This window comes from Ambystoma mexicanum, chromosome 9 (genome assembly GCF_040938575.1).
Source record: "Ambystoma mexicanum isolate Mex_15411 chromosome 9, UKY_AmexF1_1, whole genome shotgun sequence".
NCBI lineage: Eukaryota > Metazoa > Chordata > Amphibia > Caudata > Ambystomatidae > Ambystoma > Ambystoma mexicanum.
Genome location: NC_090931.1, coordinates 601,192,685 through 601,207,573, shown reverse-complemented (window position 1 = coordinate 601,207,573; position 14,889 = coordinate 601,192,685). Strand labels below are relative to the sequence as shown.

Below are 14,889 nucleotides of genomic sequence, written 5' to 3'. Positions count from 1 at the left end.
CGTTGGCAAGTGTTCTTTTTCAGGATGTCACCAAAAAAGTGTATGCTGGGGAAAAAGTAAGAAATGTCTTTTGTGAAACAATGCTGAACACGAAGAGAGACTCCCTAAGTCAGAAAACTGCTTTGTCAAATAGTGCTGCAAGCTCAAAAGAGTTCCAATATCTAAGAGCTGTCTTTTTAGTCAAATAACTTTGTATGCTGAGATAGAGAGTCCCACAATATGAGAACTGTCTTTTTTTTAAGAAAGGTTGCATACTAGGGAAGAGATTTTGAAAGACTAGTCTAGGACTATCTTTTGTCAAACCACGTTGCATGATGGAAGGACAACCCAAACTTTAAACAATGTATTTTGTCAGAGATGTGCAGAATTGTCTTTTTGTCAAGCAATGCACATAGGGAAAGAAAATCTCAAGGCCCAGAGAAAGAACTGATTAATACATGTTCAGATTTTTATCTACCCCCCTCTTGCTTAACTCAGTGTGGTCCAACTGTGCGAACAATAGAACTGAACAAAGGGACGATCTTCTCTGTGAGATTCAAACACAAGAGACTCCACGCAAATCTCAGTAACAGCCACATTGACGCACCAAGCTCTCCCATCGAGGGGCTATACAAATATACAAGCCAGGAGTTTGTTGCGTTGCTTGGCGGGGCCCTAACCCAGGGCCCTCCTCTATTATGCTCTTTCTTCAATAGCTCCACTGCTCCGAGTCCGCTGCAGGAGCTACCCCACCAGATTGTCGCTGCTTCAGCCCCCTGGGCCCTGGTCCCTCACCAGTCAGACACACTCACACCAGCTCCGAAAGTCCCAGTTGCCACGCCAGCACCCGAAAATTTGAGAGACCTTAATGCTAATAACTTATTTAGAAAATAGCACGAGAAAGAGAAACTACTTTGAAACATCCTTTAATGAAACTTTAAGTTATATACATGCATTTAATATGCTAATGCTAACTGTTAACGTTGAATAGAACTGTGTTTCAGTCAGCCATGATGTGTCCATGTATATGACAACAAGCAGTGGCAAAATCAATGAAGCTATTTTTGGTTGCAATTGAGTGCTTCTGTGTGAGCATTACAGAGTGGGTTATGTGTTTTGTGCTGTACTTTTATGTGTGAAGACTGATGGTGTGGGTGGGTCATCTCAGCAAAGAAGGTAAGGCAAGGACTGAATTGTCATGAAATCATACCACCACATACTAGGTCCTCCTGACTCAGATGGTTGCTGGCTTCGGGAAGTTCTTTAGTAATTATTTGCTACTAACACAGTAGTACTGTTTGTGATGTCGCTTATTCTGTGTATTTTCCATAGTCTTGATTTTTGCTTGGATTCTCTTTGCCCAGTAGCGGCTCAGGTCCCATTGATGTGTAACCTTTCCTGCGTAATGTAGCTTTCCGTCCATATCTGTTCTTGTTTCGACCTATTTTGTGCATTTATGTTGGAACTTGGCAGGTGCCATCCTACTGTGTGGCCTTTGTGGAGAACACACTTGTCCAGGGCTTTGAGGATCCAATATTGTAATTCTTGCAGCAGGTCCGCTTTCTGGGTTTGAGATTGTAACAGACTTGTCACTGGTGTGGCTGGCAGCCTGGCACTATGTCTAAGTTGTCCATGTCCTTCAGTGACCTGTGTGCTGTTGTTGTTGCTTTCGTGTGTTTGGGAAGAGTACTTATCCATCCATGGATACTGAACACAGGGTGACACATTTTATTTTGCTAGCTTGGATCTAAAGTCACTCATGCCAGTGCGCCACCATTTATGAATGGAGGTAGTTCAGCAAACCAACCCCGAATTTTGTGAAACATAACTATACCCTGCTTGGTGTGATAGTGACCTAGGCGGCTAGAAAAGTTTGAAGTAACATGCAATTGGTTCCACTCCATTTCTATTGCCAAGCCAGCCAACTCAGAGCCCCTTGGCCTCCATCCAGCTATCAGACACACACACCATGTGTGATCTTGAGCATGTAAGACAGTACACGCTGGCTGACACATAGCAGGATGGAGCGCCACATATTCCCTCATCAAAGGGGCTGCTTGCCTAATTAACTGGAAGTTCTTCCCGTCCTTCAGATTGACACAGGCGGCTTTCAGGAATAATGTCATATTCTTCCCTTTAGGTGTTTATATGAACACATAACTTCAAACCATATGTTTTCTAATGGGCACTTTTTAATGCATGTCCTCCGATATCTATTAGCTATGCTTTCACATACACACGCGTGTACAAACATATGCACGCACTCTTTTCTCTCTGTCTCGGTCTCTTTATCATTACAAGCTAGGTTGTTTCTCTTTCATAATGACTAACAAAGTTGGAGCAAGGTCAAATACTCACTCCAACTCCCTGATGTGATGATAAAGGATGCTTGCATCCTTTCCGTGCCTCGTGGGAGGAGATCAGCCAGGATCCTCGGCTTTTGCAGACTTATTTTATTCGGGGAGGAACAATGCTCTTTCGATCACAAAACAACATATAATAGATAAGAAATCAGATTTGACGAGAAGCAGTGAGTTTCTTACAATGCAGTGGGTTTCAGTGACATTCTGACAAGGTTGTTGAGGGTGGGGGAGCACCCAAATGTCCCCTGAAATGGAGCTTGTGCCACAAATTCACATTCCTCGCTTGCACACTGTGGAATCGGATCACTAAGCACTTGCTCACTGGTGGCTCGCCAGCTCTGACCGCCACCGGCAGTGAATCACTCGGTTGCGCACATGACTGGAAAACAGCCCGGACACAACTATTCTTTGGTGAAAAAATTAGAGGGAACATTGCGTAATGACTGTCATTTTGTTGCGTAGGCGCTCATTTATTTTCAAGATGCTGTATTATAGGCTAGTGCTCCTTACAATAAAACAACACCAAGTCTCTCTTCCATTTTTACTAGTATAAATAGACCAGACGGAGCAGTCCTGCCAGCAGCACAATTATGTTAGGGGTCTTTGCCTGTCCATTCCAGGCCTCCATCCGACTATAGACAACTTTATAAAAACTAACAAATTCATCACATTCCTTAAGCCAATTCTGGTTTAAAAACATTTTCTGATCTAAATAGTTCTTGACCAGTTGTTTTTTGTATCTGTTACCGTATGAATATCTCCCTTCTCTAGTCGCTGACTCTTGCAATTTTGTCACTGGCAAATCCCCTAATGTTTCTTGGCTTGGTCTGCTTGGTCTAGCGGTCAAGCATGATCTACAGCAATGAATTACTGGCCAGTGACTGGAGTTGCTTTTCCTGACTGAGACGAGATCCGATTTACAGATTTTAACTTATCAGCTCTCACCCACCTGATACCCTACAGCTACAAGATTATTTGTCAAAACAGGCCCAGTGTCCATGATGGAGCCCTAGTACAGTGATTTACGCAGCTGCCTTCTCCTTACAGAAGCTGACCTACTCCGCGTAAAATACCTGGCAAGCAATGTTGCCACAGTGTCCACGAGCTCCCATTGACACTGGTGGATCCTTATTAATGTATCTCTCACCTGGCCATACCACTTTATTCCTGGTGGGGCCTAGCTAGATCAACTACTCAGCTGTGGCTAATGTATCCTCCCCTTTACTACCCCCTCGGCATTCTCAATTTGTGGGCCGACAAATCTTGCCAGCGAGCACCAATGCGTTCCCTTTCATTCTAAATTCTGTTCTGTGCCCACACTTGTAAAAGGACACACACTGGAAGCAATTTTTTCTGGAGATGTTTCTTGGTACTTTTAAGAGCTTTACACTTTTATGTTTGACCATTTGGCCAACCCTCTCTGTATAACACATTTATCCACGAACTATGGTAAATCTCCCGGACTTCCACAGTTTTCCCGGCCTTCACCTCTTACGTTGGGGGGCGTGGGGGTTGGAAGTGTCTCGTCCGGAATCATAAGTGTGCTGGCTCTCCTTTGTGTCCATGACTGGCTAAGATATACAAGCAGAACTCTTTCCAAATGTTGCTCAATCCCATTCTACATCCAATTAACTCTTCATGATCAGTGACTTTACATTTCTGTAGAGAAGATACAAACGGAGAAAACAAATGTTCTCTTGTAATTTCACTAACGGACAGCATGACACTTCATCACACAAATATTGCACCTAACAATTGCTGTACGTAGTAAACCATGTCATAATTATATAGTCAATATAATAGAAAACTTAATTTATAGAGTCAATGACCTAAAATCCAGCTTCTAAAATATGCTTCAATTTATGTTTTCAAGAATTGAAACAGCCGACGTGTGTTTTGAGCCTCCCAAAGGCACTTTTCCCAGACTCCTTCCTTCGTTACTTCAATGTCCACTTTCCTGACTGGGATAGTTAGTTTGCAGTTACCACAGTCCGGATTAATTCAGAGTTTTTTGCATCCTTTAGACCTGATGCCTCCATCCCAAATAAACTGTGGGCACCAGGCCAATATTCTGCATAGACACTAATACTTCAAGCTGAAATGCAGTTTTTGACGTGATTGTGAGACTGTTAGAGTGGAGTAAGGAATGTGCAAATCGGGTATCCTTTTCTGACTTTACGTCCGATGTGGATCTGCTGGCAAAGGGTGGCTGTTGGCTTGTATAGCATTAAATCTGGCATGAATGTTTGCATGAGCTGCAACCACCTTTGTATGTCACGCTGCAGGAGTCTATCAGGACAGCTGCCAGATCCGCTGCGGCTTCCATGGCTTAGTGGATGGGCACTCTGGGCTTGACAAACTGGTGGTCATGGTGTGTGCCACAACAGATCCACCTAGCCGGCACTCGAATCATGAGTGAAGGAATACACTGCTTAAGGGGCACAGCCTCAAAAGGTTAATGGGAAGTAGGAGGCACACGAATCCCCACTAAAAGGGATAGAAAGAAATGATGAATTGTGCAGAATCAATACCGGTCCACCTGCCTCCCCTTCTATCTCCCTCCCACTCCGACTCCGACCAGCTTCAGAAGCAGCCCGCCTCGAAAGAACAAAACAAGAGAAGCTACAAGTCTGCCAGTGAGGTTGGATAATCTTCAGCCCTTAATGTTCATAAGCAAGAACTGTGCCTTCAATGGGCAACAAGATGACCAAAAAAATAGTCCAAGATCGACCTACGCATACAGCATGAGGACGCAAACTAATGGGAAGCTCCAAAGGGAATAGTAGACAAGTCGCTAGTGGAAAGTCTTAGTTTGATGAATCAGCAAAATAGAGGCGAATAAGGCAACAGAGACTGGAGGGTAGAAGGTGAAGGGAACAATTCCCAGCCAAGTCCAAAGTCTGAATCACTAAAACTAGAAGAGGACTCGGATGGCAATTCAAGTAACTGATAGAAACTAAGACAGAACAAATATCAAGGCTGAGGCAACACAACTCAAGTAAAGTCCTGGTCAGCAACAGATAATCTAAAAATGAGCAAAAACCATTACAATGGCAACTCCACCGAAAAAGGCAGAAGGCACAAATCTGGGACCAGTCAACAGACAATCTGGCGGAAGCATCGTAAAGGATGCTGGATGGAGCTCGGGGCAACCTACCGACATTGTCCAGCAATCTCCTTCAGTAAAATGGCGTCCTTGTCCTTCATCTCCTGGTACTTGGAGGACTCAAGTCGTGCCAAATGTGGGGAAATCGGTGCCACGTGTGGGCACGGGCGGGGGGGAGGGGTGGTCTCTGGTGTTTGTCGTTCCATCCCTAATCCACCAGGGAAGATACCACCTGCTCTGTATTTAGATGAGGCAGATCATTTTTTTTTCTTCGAGCTGGAATTATTTCATTGCTCTTTTGCAGTGTGGAGTTTATGCTGCTCGCATCATAATATAGCCTTTCAGCAGCGCCATTTTGAAATTGCCAAATATACTTAGAAACATGTTCTCGCATACACGATTCTAAAAATGGATTTAATCACTTGATTTTTGTCAATCCTTTAATTAAATAAATTCATATGAAAGATATGTTCCCCTTATCCTTGCTACTCCAGCATGTGTTCCGCTTACTGTGACTTCATCAGGGGGATTTGAATGAGTCTCTGGGAACACTTTTCTAAAAAATAAATGAAAAAATTGGAAATAATTGGGTTCACCAGCTGAGAAGCACATGTTGGGGTAGCAAGAAGGGGAATCGTTCTATCAAATTAATTCGTTGAATTAAAGGATTGATAAAGATCTACAAAGTGTTTGATTTCCTTTTTGGAATAACGTGTGCAAGAGCCTGCTTCTAAGTATACTTGAGACCTGCTCTGTGTGCATTTTCTTCTTTGGGACAGCTGGGCCTGCTAGGCTATATCATGACAATAGGGCCTACCTCTTACTTCTGACCTCTGGGTATATTTGGATCAATGATTTCAGCAGAGCACTGTCACAAGAAGCTCTCATATTTATGACGGCCTCATTTGAAGATAAATGCTACGTTCTTTTTTAACATGCATTACTAAATACAAAATATGGATAACAGAGATGCAATACATTTTCACTAAAAATACCTTCATTGAAAGTGAGAATTATTTTGACTTCCTAAAAATTATTTTTTCTTAACTATAAAAGCAAACGGGCTAGAATGTGCCCACTTCAAAATTGATTCTGTGGCCCTAGACGTACACCTGTATGAGAAACTAATAGAGGCTGAGCAAAGTTTCAGATAATGCAATCTGGGACAATTGCCAATTAATTATAATTTCTTATTTATAATGCGCTTAATACCCAAAGATTTCAAAGCGCGGACCCAGGGACCCGTGTTGCTCTGCATCGTCTTGCTACCAAGGCGAGTGCGTTGCCCCTGAGCTATGCTCCGAGGCAAGCAGGTAAGCACTGAAACCTTGCAAAGTTGTTTGTGTTGGGTTTGCACCCCTTTCCACAATGTCCCCCCAAACCAAATCTCTCTCATCCGCTGCCCTTTGACTTTAGTGTTTGCCAGTGTCCTCTCTCAATTCTGCCTTCCATTGTTTGCAGCCAATAAAGCCACTGAAAGCCACAGCGACCACGTCCCAGCCGGTGCTCACCTCCCAGCAAATCGAGAACATATTTTATAAGATCCAAGACATCTACGACATCCACAAAGAGTTCTACGACTGCCTCTGCCCCAACGTGCAGCAGTGGGACAACAAGGTGACAGTGGGACACCTCTTCCAGAAGCTGGTGAGTTCCTGGGCCTTCTGTTTGTGTGTATTCCTTCTTATAAAGGAAGATGAGTGTTCATTTAGTAAACTGGCTTGCAACTTGCTAAAATGAGGGCCTCCACAAATAGTGTCTGGTGTGATTTTCTATGGTAGTAGATTCCACTTTTAAGCTGCCATGACAGTTACTGCTGTAGCCTTTAGTGTGTTTCATGGGCCATGGAAACACTGCTTTCTAAAAAATATTAGCATTGGCAAGTTCAACATAAGACCTGCAGCCATTTACTTGTAATCGACCGCCTGTTCTCAAGCATAGCATACACGTTTGGGTGTTTTAAAAGCAGGGGGAGCACTGTTTGTTTTGGATGCTGTGGGAATATATGTGTTTTGTAGGTTCATGCTGGTGCGGCATATCGAATCCCCATTTATACAATCCCACCCTGAAATTCTCGGCAATGAAATGGTGATTTCTAAATCTCAAAATGTATTAAAAAGACTTCAATAACTTAAACTAAGGTGGTCCCCAGCCTTTCACCGTGGAGATCACTACAATATTTTGTATAGCAAATCCAGTAATCAACCAAAAACGAAACTACCTGCTTATATGAATCTCATTATTATCAGTCCACCCACGCATTAATTCTAATAGTCTACATATAGATTTATTGTATTCTGAAAGATATTAGGCACATTCACTTTCTTTTCTACATTTGCTTCAATCTAAATACCGGTTTCTTTCATGATAACCTTCCAGCATGATGCAAGTGTTTAAAGCATTCGATTTTTCTCCAGTATCAAGACAAGTGTGATATTAGAAAAAATTCTTTGATCAGTTAACATTTAGAGAACATTTAGAATCGACCAACTCGCCTGTGCAGGTGTGAGGTAATGAATGAATGAATGGGCTATGTGCAGGTCATTTACTGTAGACAATGGTCAGCTTAATTTGGCTCCTGCAGGTTTGAATTCGAATTAATGCTTTCAAGGATTTGATTACCCTGTTCTGAACGCACATGTGTACCTTGTTCTCAAAATACGTGTGTAGCTTTCTCAATGTTTGTGCAACTTTCAGTAAGCATGAGTGTTACTTTCAGTCTATACGTGTGTATGTGTGTGACTCACTACAGTGAAGTATGCAGCTTTAATTTCACTTGTGTATGTGCACTGTTTTCAATCTATTTGCCTGTGCTGCTGTCAATCTATGCATACATGCACAGCATTTTATGAGCTTGTGTAGTTTTCAGTTGCATGTGTTTTTGGTCTTCTCCGGTAACATGTACAACGTCAGAGCCCCGTTTGCCCTTCCCACATGAGTATATTTGTGCATTTAAAGATCAGGCACTGCAGGGATTAAACACTTCATCAATGACGAGGCCTCCTTCTGGCTGCTTTAAAGCATGATATCTCTGACGACAGTCTACACCGGATTCAGCCCTATATTCTCTTTCATATGGTTCTTAATTGTACAAAGGCAAGTCTTCAGTAGTACCAAAATGCATTCAGTTTTAAATTTCGTTCCTCAATACAAAATGCATTGGGTTTCAAAGAGGTAACATTTCCCTTTGTGTACAATGTAACTAGAGGAAAACTGGGCATTTTAAATATCAGCACTTGTGTTCATTTCTCAAATTACATTCCCCTGTATTCAGTGTCCTTGATTTTCCCATTTTTAGCCTGGTTAAAATTAGTTAGTTTAATGGTTAGTTTGGGGCTTGTTGCGGTTTAATTTATCTTCTGAGATGTGTCTTCTTATTTGGAGAATCAGCTGTAGACAGTCAGCCTGGGATAATTCTATCAGCAACCCTCTTTTCAGGTGGCTATCTGGAAATACAGTTCCAAAACGTAGACTGAACATTGTAAGGGGGCAGAAGAGATCGACACAATGGTGACATATTTATTGCTATAAACATTAAAGAAATGAGGGTTGGGGGAAAACATAACAGCCCCTAATAATAAGAGGGGTTTCCCTGCCTCAAAGAATAATCTAAGGAGTCAGTCAGGATGTCCAAAGAAAAAGTCCACCGTCGTATCAAAGCTTATTTCGAACCCTTACACTAGGAACTCAAACTAAGGGGAATTATATCATCTTTGGTTCAGAAGAATGCCTTTCTTCTTCAGAATGTGAGATTGAAACTTTCAACTCGTAAAACAAAGTTCAAAATGATGGAAAAACAACTTCTAAAGAATGCACAACCCTGTGGCAAAAAGGTTGTTGGGTCCTCACCATGCCAAGCAAATCTCTCTCCTCTTTTGGCTTTCCAAAATTGTACCAAACGGATGCGGGTTAAAGAATCGAACACAAAGTTTCAAAATGCAATACTTTCGAAACAAAAGGACCGAGGAAAAAAAAAAATCAAATGCACTTTTTTTTGGGCGGTGGGGGGGGTCCTCCACGAGACCCCTGTTTTTCGGCCAAAAAAACACAAATTTTACCTATACCCAAACCAAATAAAAATACATTTAAAAAAAGGAATTTAGTCTTTTTTTTCAGTCCTTTTGATTCAAATGTATTGCATTCAATCCTTTTGAATTTGAAATGATGACCGGACACCGTCCCAAACACCAGGGGATATGGCACCTTTCTCTTGGTTTTTCTTCAACTTCAAAGTACCGAGAGAATGTCCCACTTCTCTTGACTTGGTATGATGTTCACAAACACCTGGGCGAATGACTTCCTTCCCCTGGTTTCTTTTCGGCTTCTTTCAGAGCCAACCTGGTTCACTAACCTGCCAGGAACTGAGAAGACTATGAAGATTCCCAATGATCTAATCCTCATATGGGTGCGAGTACCAGACTTGCCTTTCCGACTTATATTTCACTTTATGGGATACTTTGTGTACTTTCCTGCCAAGTATCATAGGGCGTTTTTGGATATGTCCTGTTCTGTCACCTCTGTCAGGGTCCCAGACCCTGTCTACTGGGTTTTGCTCACCCTTCCAGGTTTTTCACCAGATTCTTGGAGCCCTTGTCCCTCCCCGACAACAGCATACTTTTTTTTCCGAATCCGCTGTGGTTTCTGGTCTTCCGGGGCGTCTACGGTCTGCTGTGGGGTTTCCCTGGCCTTCATAGTCGGTCTGGAGCAGCTCTGCAGTCAAAATTTTCCTCTGGGGAGCGTGACGTTTCCTTCTCGCGTTCTCCAGTCCGATCCGACGCCAGGAGCTTATTCTTCCAGGTGTATTGAACTGTCCTACCGTTCCGGACCCTCTCCACTTCTGATTGCTCCCGCCTCAGCATCACAGTCTGCCTTCGTATCTGCTTGCTCTCGTGGTTCCTCTAGGGAAGGCTCAACGCCATTCCCAGTACTTCTATTTTTATACTCTGTTCTACTTCAGATTGTCCACATTGACTAGACCGCGCTGTTTGAACCTGCAAAGTATTCTGCATTACTCCGGGCCTCTTCGTCTGTTTTCAAGTAACAATGCTCACATGGTAGTCCCTAATCTTCCTCGTCTCGGTGTATGGTAAGGAGTTGGTATATTGTACCTTATACATGGAGGAGGTTGCCCTGAAGAGGGTAAGGGGTTAAGGGGGTGGGTAAAGGGGTATTAATATACCACGTTCTCCCTGTAATGTCGTGCCTCGTCCCATAAGAGATTCCCCCCCATGATGTACCACCCCCAGGTGTCCGCACCGCCCTCGCCCCATGTGAAGGCCCTCCTAGCCCCCAATGGGAGAAGGGACGGGATCCAAGGATTAGTCACACCATCCTTCTCTCAATGGGCTTCTCTAAATGGGCTGGTCTCCAATATGCACGGGTCAGTCCATCAAATAATATCAGCTCTAATCTTCCATCTACAGTTAGTTACCAAAATCCTCAATGTTCAATATCCCATATTCCACAATAATCCTTTGTCCTGTGTGCATGCAATTTATATATCTTTCTGACTCCTCCCCTTCCTTGTGACTAGGTGTGGTTTTTAGTCCCATGACACACCGAAAGGGAGGGGGGTGAATCACTCGTAATATTACAATGCCAATTTCATTTTTGGACGTACTTTTTTTATTAGAACCTGCTATCTTAATATAACTCTTACCACTGTAATCTAGATATCGGTGCACATAATTACTCTTGAGCAATCACACTGTGGCCAGATGTTGGTTTTTTAAAACATGTTTTGCCTATTCTTAATCTGGCACAAGATGTATTCTTTTGGCATAATTAGGTAGATATTGCTTCTAGCTACAAAATGTAAATATTTTGTGCTGATCTGAGCTTGCATCGCGACGCTGCAATTATTTTAATGATTAAACATTGGATTTAAGATGTTCCTCATGTTACTTTCTATTTATGTTGCTAATGTTAAGTTGATGACTCTTTCACTGGTTGTGCCTCTCCTACATACTCCTTTTTCACGCTATCGAGGTGTATTGAGGCAGAATGTCGTCTTGCTGTGTATAGAGTTCAGTAACCTTTCTCTCGACCGCGGCTAACACCTTTCATGCGGGGCCTGGCGTTTGATTAATTATGACAAGCCGTTTGAAGCCAAAAGCTGAATTCTTAGTTGATATCTGGGGGTAGGTTTGTAAGGCTGTCTCCTTAGAAACCAAAATCAGCGCGATAGTTCACTAGGGTTACATGTCTTTATAACGACTAATTTTATAACGGATGCACATATAAGAAACATTTTATGACAAAACGTAACTGTTTTCTTTTTTGGGGTGGGCCAACCCCCGTTTCCCACCCCTAAAACCCACCCCAACTGTTTCCCTACAGGATTTAACCCTTTACCCCACCCCCACATGTTCAATATATATTTGCATTCTACATAAAATGTTTGTTATAAAGACTGTATACCCTTCACTGGTTCTGTGCAGGCCCATTATATTCATGGGCGCTGTTAGACCTGGGAATCTGAATCAACAAAGGAGTTCTAGTTCCCTTTTTTAACAGTTTCAAACTCCTATTTAGCCAATGGAAATGTGTCTGGGCCAAAATTTACAGTGCGTTTGTTCTTTGTGGTTTAAAGTGAATAATGGGAATTGCAGAGTAACATGGAACTTTCAATGGTAGTACCTACATGAATCTAAATCTCACATTATTCTGGGTAAAATGAAACCTATGCTAATCTATTCTCTGAAATGATACACAGTGATACTTTACATGATGTGGCAATAGCCCATATATTTTACATTCTTAAGTACTGAAAAATACATAGTGAATTTAGTCCTTGAATACAAATCTCATTTAAACACATTTACTTGACACATGATATCTGAATTATAAGGAAATGTTAATAAATCCAGTTCTCTTTATGGTTCAGAGTTGCGAGAGTGAGTTTTTGAGACCAAGGCTGTGTTCTTTTGTGAATAACATATTCCAGGTGCTTGGGCCTTAGAACATAATTATTGGATAATTTCAATAGTCATTCTGTGGCATGCCATATTCCTTGTCTTTAGTATTTACAAATATATTGAAAAGGGACTTCAGAATGGTCTCTGCTGATATGTTCTGTTCAGCAAAATGTTCTCAGCCTTGTCCTTCTGAAATGTCCACCAGTGAATGAAAGAAAATGTAATCTACCTCACTGGCTCTGCAGGTGAAATCAGGCCTCGGCATGTTTGCAATCCAAAAGTTGCTTTAGGTGCAGGCATATTTATATATATTTTGCAAGGACATCCTATTTAAACATGTCAGCGAGCAAAAATGTGCACATCAACAAAAAACAATCTTCTTCAAGCAACGGCTTTTTCGCTCCGTAAAGAAGCTTTCCATCAGTTTACTGTAGACCATCATCCTTCACTCTAAAGCTGCAGATAATGCAAAGTACTTTTTCAAATGAAAACCAGCCAAAAACAACTGACTCTTGTAAAGTTGATGCCTTCATTAAGTAAACACGTTTTCGATTGGTGGCTTTCAAGCCCACCCTGGTCAGTTCTTTGGAAGGACTACTTCTGGGGTCTATGTGGCATCTTAAGTCTCTGGTAGTCTAGCAACATTATCTTCAAGGCAAGATCGTACATTTTGTCTTCCCTTTTTTTCCTTATAAAAATTGCTTTCAAATGGCCAGCATATGTCAAACATTAAATGAAACCTGCTACTTCCTTCACTTTTTCACTCTTCCTTTTGATTTTTAATTGCATTGCTACAGTTCATGTAGGTTTAGCTTCTTTAAAACCTACTTCTCCCGTTTCGAATATTAAAATATTTTGTATGTCCACAAACTCGCATCGAAACTGGAATTCTTTGCCTGTAAACCTTGGGGGTGGGTAAAACCTTTTAAATGCTAGAAACGAAAATCTTGATTTCTCTCAAATATAGTAATAAGAAAATGCAGATTTCGAATTGCAAAAGAAATGTCAAAAAGCTGAAATGAAAATGTAAGAAAACATATTTAAATAAAAGAAAACTATGGCTAGCTATTCCCTGTAAATTGTATCTAGTGATATATCTGCACCCAATACAAATTCTGCTGGATGGATTTAGTGTAGTTCTATGTTTCTGTCTGTGTAATGCATGAAGAAGCCACATTTTAGATTTTTTTGAAGTTCCAATAAATGTATGTGTTGTGGCTACAGGGAATGAAGACTGACCAAGTGGTGCCATAGTGTTTGCTAAAGACTTTTATTGAATAAATAAAACCTATCTAACCCTACCTCTACAGGGTTTTCCCTACCTAAACTATAGAAACTCAGGTGCTCGTCAGGAAGTCTGAGTCAAAACAAAAAGGCACCATCCCAGTCACAAAGGCCACAAAGGCTCCTACTCTCTCCCTGTCATTGCAACCAAATACCATAAAGTCCAACTAGAGTTCGTATGTCAGGAGAATGGCTCTCTCCTCCTGGATGTAAAGCATCCAAATGCATCAAGTTCTTCAAGCAAAAGTTCCCCAGATGTTCTGTGGTCTAACCGAAAATAAACAGTCACATAAAGTTCTTGTGGGGCTAGAATGACTCCCTTCTCCTAGCTGGTTGCCCAATGTCGTTCTACTTTCGTAGTAAGGCTTGTAGCTCCCTGTTTCACTACCTCTAGGTTTTGTACAGTTCTTGATCTGCCCCCACTAGGACGATAAAGCTGTTATTGAAGTCCCCCTCGATTCTCCAGCTCCGTGCTTTTGTGGAACTGGCCTGGGAACTTTATTACAAAATTGGTTATGGGTTTTTCGATTTCTTTGACTTATATTCTTGTAACTTCCTGGGCCCCCTCATGGACTTGTACGCGTTCCTGTTCTCTTCTCGCAAACTCTTCACCAGTTTCGCCTGGTGTCACGGGTCCACACTTCTTAGTTTTACTTCTTGCTTTAGATGTCCCCCGCGTCTTGCCTCTCTCTACCTCGAGCTATCGTGAACCACTACGGTGTAGCTGTCGGACCCCTTGGTCTGGCTGTGACAGGTTACGCCTCCTCCACGGGCTCTTGCACTCTCCTCATATTCACCTACGCGGCTCTGCTGTAAACTCAGATAGGTGGTCTCGGCACCGTTTTTGGACCGTACGGTCCAGCCACTACAGCTCGTGCCACTCAGTCTTTGCAGGTTTATCATGCCGGTTCACAACAGACTCGCGAGGCACTTCTCGGGCGTCACGCTGTTCGTCTTCACAGCCTCGGTCGCCTGGTTGACCCTCTGGTTGACCCTCTGGTTGTCTCGCAGCTTCCAGCTTGCCAGAGCCACACAGGGCACTGCTGGATGGGTCAGCGGATGACGAAGAACACAGTCCGTCTTTGCTGTTCAGTTTAAATAGCGGGGATGGCCCCTGCGTAGTGTCCTTCCAATTGGCAGCAATTGTTCTAGCTTTCGCGCTGCTCAAATGTAGTGGTTTTGAGAGCTTCATCTCAGTACTTTTGTCACCAGATGAGTTAGATATCTCACAGTAACACAG

General features: G+C 42.4%; 1 protein-coding gene across 5 annotated transcripts in view; it reads left to right on the top strand.

Annotated features, from left to right (window-relative positions):
- ABR (ABR activator of RhoGEF and GTPase) overlaps positions 1-14,889 on the top strand; it is a 1,582,060-nt gene that overhangs the window by 902,523 nt on the left and 664,648 nt on the right. For all 5 annotated transcript variants that reach the window (XM_069615233.1, XM_069615235.1, XM_069615234.1 and 2 more), the window contains one exon: positions 6,910-7,095. In XM_069615233.1, the coding sequence (XP_069471334.1) occupies positions 6,910-7,095 (186 nt within the window). The remainder of the gene's footprint in view (positions 1-6,909; positions 7,096-14,889) is intronic.